The sequence below is a fragment of the Gobius niger genome, assembly GCF_951799975.1.
Source record: "Gobius niger genome assembly, chromosome: 1".
In the NCBI taxonomy this organism is placed as follows: Eukaryota; Metazoa; Chordata; class Actinopteri; order Gobiiformes; family Gobiidae; genus Gobius; species Gobius niger.
The window spans coordinates 74,992,879-75,001,760 of NC_136852.1; the positions used below are offsets into that span (position 1 = coordinate 74,992,879).

Below are 8,882 nucleotides of genomic sequence, written 5' to 3' on the forward strand. Positions count from 1 at the left end.
GCCTCAGTTTTGTCGCTATTTTCACAGCTTTTTTCCAGAAGCTTTTGGATTGGGGTAAAGCTGGAGAAAATGTGCTCGGTTCAGGCGGGAGTTAAGGGGTTGAACGTCCACGAGATAAAACAAAGTCTTATAAAACATGTTTTGTTTTGTCCCATAAATAAATCACACACTCGTCTCTGTGATCACGGAAATAAAACTGCTTCTGTGGGCTTTTTTACAGCCAATGCCGATACTGGGGGGGTGGGGTAGTGGGGGGGGGGCCATGGCATTTGTCCTGGAGCAGCTGACGACTGACTCACTGGTGTCGCCCCCGCCCTAAACTGGGGGTTTGAAGAGAAAAAACGACAGTTGTAGCAAGCGCTAGCTAACCGTTAGCATTAGCCCGATGCTAACATGTAGCATCAAGTTAGCATTCTCCGTTATTCATGTATTTATGGGCTGTTGAACCACTTTGCTCCTCCCCATGTCTTTGTATCTTTATTTAGTAGAAACTATATTCATAATTCAGCGTTTGTTAAAGTAGTTTTTGAATAATTAGAGAAAGTTTAGATTTTTCTCCAAATTGTTTTCCCCCTTAACTGTTTTTTTTTTCCCCATCATTTTTTTGATGGGTGTTCAACTCATATATGTAACTCATTTTTTGGTCATTTTTTGGTCATTTTTTGGTCAATTTTTTATCACATTTTTGTCATTTTTTGGTCAAATTTTTATCACATTTTTGTCACATTTCTGTAATTTTTTTGTAATTTTTTGCCATTTTTTTGGGTCATTTCTTTTGTCATTTTTGTGACATTTTCCTCCTTAACTGTTTTCAAACATGACCATATATGGGCGATTCCAGAGACGCCGTCAGTTTCTATGTGAGGGATAATGTACAGAACGCTGGTCGTTATCGGGAAAATAAGCACCGACAGGCGAACTGAACACACAACATAAACTTTATGAAGGTCCAAAGGTTTATTTAATGACTTCCGCGACAAATAGTTCCCAAAAGTTTGCGCGTTGCTCGGCAACGTTTTGCTAGGCTAGAAGCAGCAAGGCTAGCAGCTAGCCTAGCTACTTAGCTGAAGGCGCAGGTGGAGGAGGTGGTGAATCTCTGGGTAAGTTGAAAGTCAGACTCACGATTCCCCGACTTCTCTCTCAGTGACGGGACAGATAGTGTCGCTACTTTTTTGTCATTTTTTGGTCATATTTTTGTAATTTTTTCGTAAAGTTTTTATCACATTTTATAATTTTTTTGTCACGTTTTTGTCATATTTTCGTCCATTTTTTTTGTCTATTTCTTGTGACATTTTTGCCACTTTTTCATAAATTGTTCTTCACTTTTTTCTCACATTTTTGTGATTTTTTAGTCAATTTTTTTGCCAATTTTTGTCTTTTTTTTTGTCAATTTTTTTGTCAATTTTTTGTCATATTTTTGTATTTTTTTTGTCCCATTTTTGTCATTTTTTCGTCCATTTTTTTAAAATTTCTTGTAACATTTTTGTAACATTTTTGCCACTTTTTCATAAATTGTTCGTCCCTTTTTTGTCAATGTTTTCTCACTTTTTTGTCACATTTTTGTGATTTTTTAGTCAATTTTTTTGACAATTTTTTGTCTTTTTTTGTCTTTTTCTTGTCGAATTTTTGTCTTTTTTTGTCTCTTTTTTTGTCTTTTTTTTGTCTTTTTTTGTCTTTTTTTTGTCCCATTTTTGCCACTTTTTCATCAATTTTTCGTCACTTTTTTGTCACATTTCCATCATTGTTTTCGTCTCAGTTTTGTCGCTTTTTTCTCACCTTTTTTTCCAGAAGCTTTCGGACTGGGGTAAAGCACAAACTGGAGTAAATGTGCTCGGTCCAGGTGGGAGTTAAAGGGTTAAATGTTCCAGCAGGTTGTGAAGGATTAAAGTGTGAGTCTGGTTCGTCCCTGGTTTTGTAGCTCATCCTGTTACAGTTTATTGTTTTGCTAATGGCTCATGACTCACCATCGCTCTCGTGTCCGGAATAAAGTCAATAACAATAATAATAACGGCCTCGAGTGTCGCTGCTACGTACGCGCGGCGGAGTGATATGAAAGCACCAACTCAGACGTCCTTTATCAGGAAATAATGACCGGGAGAACGTTGGGAAATCCCATTCAAATCAACGGAGCTTCTGCTTACGTTGTGAAGAGCCGGATAATGAGAGTCAATAAAGTCTAATCTCTTCTTGTTACAGATCGATTATCTCTGAATAAACATGATTCAAAGATCACAGGACTTTTACAGTAAACAGTGAAATGACACGAATCACATTATCCAGAGTCTGATCCCAGAACGACGGAGTGATGTGTTCACGTAAACTGGGTAAAAAGTCACGTCTCCAAAGTTTATTAAAACCAAATACATGAAGACAAAATGTAACTGTGATTAAAGCGGCTCCGAACACGAGCAGCAAAAAGTATCACGACCAGATCCCACACTTTGTCCCAGGCCTGATAAAGAACTCCAGTATTTCCAGTATCTCCTGCATTACTGTATTATTCCCATGATGCTCAGGGACATGACATCACAGTCCCCCCCCCTCCCCCGGTGCTCAGGAATGGGGGCCGGTACAGTATCTGCACAGACATGTTGTTTCCGCTCGAGCACGTTTGAACATCCTCAGGCTCGACGTCTTGTGTCAGAGCTGTGGGTGTGTGGGGGGCGGGGGGGGGCAGAGGCGCCTGGGGGGGCCATTTTTCATCCTTTTATCGTCCATTTTTTGTCAATTTCTTTGACATTTTTGCCACTTTTTCATCAAATTTTCATCAGTTTTTGTCAATGTTTTCTCACTTTTTTTTTGTCATTTTTTCGTCATGTTTTGTCCAATTTTAGTGATTTTTTTGTCAAATTTTTATCACATTTCTGTCATTTTTTGGTAATTTTTTTATCACATTTTTGTCTTTTTTTTGTCGATTTTTCGTCCTTTTTTCGTCTATTTTTTGTCAATTTCTTTGACATTTTTGTGACATTTTAGCCACTTTTTCCATCAAATGTTCATCACTTTTTGTCATTTTTTCGTCAATCTTTATCAAACTTTTGTCTTTTTTTGTCATTTTTTGTCCAATTTTTGTAATTTTTTCGTCCATTTTTTATCAAACTTTTGTCTTTTTTTGTCCAATTTTAGTAATTTCTTTGTCAAATTTTTCGTCCTTTTTTCGTCCATTTTTTGTCAATTTCTTTGACATTTTTGTGACTTTTTTGCCAAATTTTCATCAAATTTTCATCACTTTTTTTGTCATTTTTTCGTCAATTTTGTCGTCAATTTTTGTCTTTTTTTTGTCATTTTTTGTCCAATTTTAGTAATTTTTTTGTCAAATTTTTATCACATTTCTGTCATTTTTTGGTAATTTTTTTGTCAAATTTTTATCACATTTCTGTCATTTTTTGGTAATTTTTTTTAATCACATGTTTGTCTTTTTTTTGTCAATTTTTCGTCCTTTTATCTGCCCCCCCCTCCCCCGGTGCTCAGGAATGGGGGCCGGTACAGTATCTGCACAGACATGTTGTTTCCGCTCGAGCACGTTTGAACATCCTCGACCCGCGGCTCAGGCTCGGCGTCCTGTGTCAGAGCTGTGGGGGGGGCAGAGGCGCCTGGGGGGGCAGAGGCGCCTGGGGGGCCATTTTTCATCCTTTTATCGTCCATTTTTTGTCAATTTCTTTGACATTTTTGCCACTTTTTCATCAAATTTTCATCAGTTTTTGTCAATGTTTTCTCACTTTTTTGTCATTTTTTTGTCATGTTTTGTCCAATTTTAGTGATTTTTTTGTCAAATTTCTATCACATTTCTGTCATTTTTTGGTAATTTTTTTTATCACATTTTTGTCTTTTTTTTGGCCAATTTTTCGTCCTTTTATCGTCCATTTTTTGTCAATTTCTTTGACATTTTTGTGACATTTTTGCCACTTTTTCATTAAATTTTCATCACTTTTTGTCAATGTTTTCTCACTTTTTTTTGTCATTTTTTCGTCCATTTTTATCAAATTTTTGTCGCATTTTTTGTAATTTTTTTGTCACTTTTTTGTCACATTTCCATCATTGTTTTCGTCTCAGTTCTGTCGCTATTTTCACACCTTTTTTCCAGAAGCTTTTGGATTGGGGTAAAGCCAAACTGGAGAAAATGTGCTCGGTTCAGGTGGGAGTTAAGGGGTTAAACACATCACACTCTCTCTACACATCCTGAATGTCCTCACGATCATTTGAACCCGTGATCGTCTCCACTGTGAGGTCATTACAGTTTTATCAGATTCTCTCTGGACTCAAAGGAAAAACAGTTTTAAACACATCAGGCCCGAGTGACGAGGTCAGAAAACAGAGGCTCGTTTAGACCTGATGGTTCAGACCAGGAGACCCCCCACCCTGAGAAACCCCCCCACAAACACAAACACACGAGTGCACTTCCTCCAGCTCGGCTTTACCCAAATCTAAAAGCTTCTTGACTGGAGTTTTCAGCCTGTCGGAGGATCACTGTTATTGTTTATTTCCACAGTTTGGATGTTTTAGTGACTGAGATCTTTTTCAGACGCTGAGCTCTGTCTGTGAACATTGTTTTGACCCCCCATAGAAATATCATCTACTGCAGTGGTTCCCAAAGGGGGGGTCGGGGGCTTTGGGTCGGGGTCCCGAGATGATTTCAAGATGAAATAAAAAGAAAAATAACACTGTTTATAGTCGGCCGGATTTGGATTGTAATACTTTGTGCTGCAAAACCAAGTATCGATACTTTATCAAGTATCGCAAAACTTTCAATACTTTCAATACTTGTGTTTGGAAGTATTTTTATCATAAACTCCTTTGTTTCTCAGTAACAGCTCGAAGTTACACACACTGCAAAAAGTGCCCGACTAAAAACAAGGAAACAAATCTTAAAATAAGACATTTTGTTTTGTTTTAAGGGAATAATTCTGCCAATGGGGTCAGGGTTTTATTATTGCTGAGAATTCTTTTTTCTAGAATATTTTTCTCATCATAAAACAAGAAAGAAACACTAAATTTAAGTAAATAAAAAGCTAGAATTAAGCAAAATGTCCTCAGAAAATGGAATAATTTAAGGAAAACATTCTTATTTAGTGAAAAATTGTGGATATTTTACTTAAATGTTGCTTGATTTAAGTAAAATGTTCTAAATTACACATTTTTGAGCAAAATGTTGTTAATAAATACTAATATTTAAGGAAAGTATTGCCGCGCCCGGAGACCCGCCTCCATGATGTGGAGCCAGGCTGATGGTCAGAATCACCTGCTGGAGGATTCACCTATTGTACATGTTTTTAGTGGTAGACACGGGGAGAACATGCTCCACACAGAAAGGCCCCGTCCTGGTGGGAATCGAACCCGGGACCTTCGAGCTGTGAAGCTGAGGCTCTAACCGCTGTGCCACCGAGCCGCCCACTGTAAAGAATGGAATGTTTTATCTGTGAGAATCAGGTCTTACATTAAGAGTTGTTGATCTGAGTTTTTCTTAAAATAAGAAAAATATTCTTTGTCTAAAACTGAAGAAGATTCAAAAAGTTTTTCTTTCTTGTTACAAGAAAAATTATCATGTTTTTAACAAATATATGTGAACAAGAAATGGCTTGATTTTATTTCCTAAAATACGATTTTTTTTTCTCCAGAAAACTTTTTAAAGTAAGACATTTTTTACTTAGAATCCACTTTTTGCAGTTTGTGTTAATTCACTTTTCGGTCTAAACATTTCAGTAAATGTCAAACGGCCTTGGGTTTATAAACATTAGACACTTCACTCTTTTCTTTCTCTACATTTTAAAGGAAACATATTTAATGACTTGTTGTATCGGCTCATGAGTATCGTGATATCGGATCGTGATATCGGATCGTGATATCGGATCATGATATCGGATGGTGATATCGGATGGTGATATCGGATCGTGATATCGGATCGTGATATCGGATCGTGATATCGGATCGTGATATCGGATCGTGACATCGGATCGTGATATCGGATCGTGATATCGGATTGTGACATCGGATCGTGATATCGGATCGTGATATCGGATCGTGATATCGGGTCGTGACATCGGATCGTGATATCGGATCGTGATATCGGATCGTGATATCGGATGGTGATATCGGATCGTGATATCGGATCGTGATATCGGATGGTGATATCGGATCGTGATATCGGATCGTGATATCGGATGGTGATATCGGATCGTGATATCGGATCGTGATATCGGATCGTGATATCGGATCGTCCCAGCCCTGGTTTATAACATATGTTTGTGTTTAAAACTTCTTTGTGAAATTCATTCAAATTTTCAAAACAAACATATGAATTTATAAACTTGATTTTAAAATGTTTGTTTCTGCCAGTGTTAACTTTGACATGTTTTATTTTAGTTTTAGTCTTTTGACTAAAATGTCATTTAATTTTAGTCTAGTTTTAGTGGACTTTGCATTGATAATATTGATTCTAATCAAGTTTAATGTTGTTCCTCTGCTTCATGTTTCTGCTCCACATGAGCAAAGCTCAGAGCTGATCCTTTAAACATGATCTGAGGCTCTTTCAGACGCTCAATACAAGTTTGGATGATTTTAGTCTCTCCTTTTCATCTTTATTTAGTCTGATTTTAGTCGACTCAAACATCTGGACATTTTAGTCACAGTTTTAGTCTCATGAGAAACTTTTAATTTAGTTTTAGTCCAATTTTAGTCACAAAAATATCACTTTGACTCAAATTAAGACTAAATATTGAATTAACACTGGCGTAAAGTAACATAAGAGACCATGACTTCACACTGGGGGGTCCCGAAGTTTGGTAACCTCTGATCTACTGAACACATCTGACCAGAGAAGCGCCTCATTTGAAAGCTAAGACCCACAAAACTCATGCAAGAAGCTTTCAGACCTGGGTTCGGGTGGGGGGTAAGAGGTGAACCCCCCCCCCCCCCCCCCCCCCACAGGACACCACGCGCCACTCACCAGCTCATCCAGGTTCCTCATGTCGCACAGCACTCTCTTCTGCGGCCACACGAGCGCCTCCTGCTCGGCCTGCTCCTCCCGGCTCACACCCCTGCTCCTCGGGCTCTCCTCCTCCTCCTCCTCCTCCACCTCCACCACCTCCTCCTCCACCTCCTCCATCCTCACGCTCTCCTGGTCCCGGATCTCCTCCTCGATCTCCTCCTCCAGCTGGATCAGCATCGGCGCCAGCATCCCGAACTTGGCCCCCCTGCGCGCCACCTCCAGCAGGCACAGCACGAAGTTCTTCTCGCGGCCGCGCTCCACCACGTCGTTGGTCTCGAACATCAGCACGTCCTGCACGCGCAGCTCGCGCCGGCACCAGCCGATGAAGTTGGACACGTTGTCGCGCGCCAGGAACGAGCCCGGGATGACGTTGCGCGACTGGAAGGGCACGTCGCGGCGGGGCAGCTGGAGCGCGCGGGCCGCCTCCGGGCGCTCGCGCTGGAAGTCGTGCGCGGCGCGGTTGACGCGGTTGGCGTGGCGGCAGAGCGCGCAGCCCGTCTCCAGGCCCTCCATGAAGGTGTCCGCGCTCAGCTCCAGCTCGTACAGCGTGTTGAGCCACTCCGCCAGGTCCTCCTTCATGGCGTACAGGTACTCCTCGCTGGACCTGAACGGCCGGATGCTTTTGGACGCGGCGGACTGGATGTTGCTCTGATCAGCCATGTTTGTCTCGTGTGCGTTTTTTCTTCTTCTTCTTCTTCTTCAACGCAGGATCGGCGCCATCGGCGGAATCGCGTCGCTAAAGACGCGAAAGGACGAAACGGCTTCGACGCGGCGGTTCTTCTCCTCCATGGCGCACTTGTGACGCGTGTGTGTGTGGGGGGGGGCGCCCTTCCTTTAGCAAACCCTCAGCGCTTCAGGTTTGTGGAGACTCGGAGACCACGCGGACAGAAGCAGATCCATGATGAGACACCCCCCCTCGCCCCCCCTTCTCCTCGGGTGAAGGTCGCGTTTGGGAAAAATCCACGCGTCGCCGTTTCCGCGCCGTGTCCGCGGAGTCGCATCGCTGAATGGTGGACGGTGGACGGTGGCGGCGGCGGCGGTGGAGGAGCTCGGTGCGGGATCAGGCTCAGCCCATGTCGCCGCCTCCTCTCCGCGCAGAATGTGGTCGGAGCGCGCGGCACATCCCATTATGAGGATCGGCTTAACCCTGTGCGCTCCGGAACGCGCCGAGCACGCCCCGCGGCAGAGCGGCAGAGCGGCAGAGCGGCAGAGCGGCGGCGGCGCGGCAGAGCGGCAGAACCAGGCGTTATCGTGATCAGGGATGTTTAGGAATGCGAGAGCTTCCTTTACATGGATGAAGCTCCTTAACCCGCGCATGAACCGAGCTGGCTTTACCCAAATCTAAAGGCTTCTTTGTGATGAGATGCCGACTGATCAACAAGCTCCTCCTTTAGGCCTGTTGCGTTTATAAAACAACTTTATTACACACTTTATTAACCCCTTAACTCCCGCCTGAACCGAGCACATTTTCTCCAGTTTGGCTTTACCTCAATCCAAAAGCTTCTGGAAAAAAGGTGTGAAAATAGCAACAAAACTGAGACGAAAACAATGATGGAAATGTGACAAAAAATGACACAAAATAACAAAAAAATGACAAAAAATGTGACAAAAAAATGACAAAAAATGTGACAAAAAAGTGACGAAAAAATGACAAAAAATAACAAAAAAGTGACAAAAAAATGACAAAAAAGTGACAAAAAAATGACAAAAAATGTGACAAAAAAATGACCAAAAAAGTGACAAAAAAGTGACGAAAAAATGACAAAAAATCACAAAAAAATCACAAAAAAATTGACAAAAAATGTGACAAAAATTGATAAAAATGTGACAAGACATAAAAAAAATGACAAAAAATATGACAAAAAAAATAACAAAAAAAGTGACGAAAAAATGACTA

General features: G+C 41.3%; 1 protein-coding gene across 1 annotated transcript; it reads right to left on the bottom strand.

Annotated features, from left to right (window-relative positions):
* Nucleotides 1–6,717: 6,717 nt before the first annotated feature.
* On the bottom strand, nucleotides 6,718–7,671 carry gas2l1 (growth arrest-specific 2 like 1; the record flags this gene model as incomplete). The annotated part of the gene is made up of 2 exons (XM_079578434.1): nucleotides 6,944–7,671; nucleotides 6,718–6,723 (listed from the first exon to the last, which is right to left on the bottom strand). The coding sequence occupies exons 1-2, from the start codon at nucleotides 7,643–7,645 to the stop codon at nucleotides 6,718–6,720; spliced, it is 708 nt and encodes a 235-aa protein (XP_079434560.1). The 5' UTR covers nucleotides 7,646–7,671.
* Nucleotides 7,672–8,882: the final 1,211 nt, after the last annotated feature.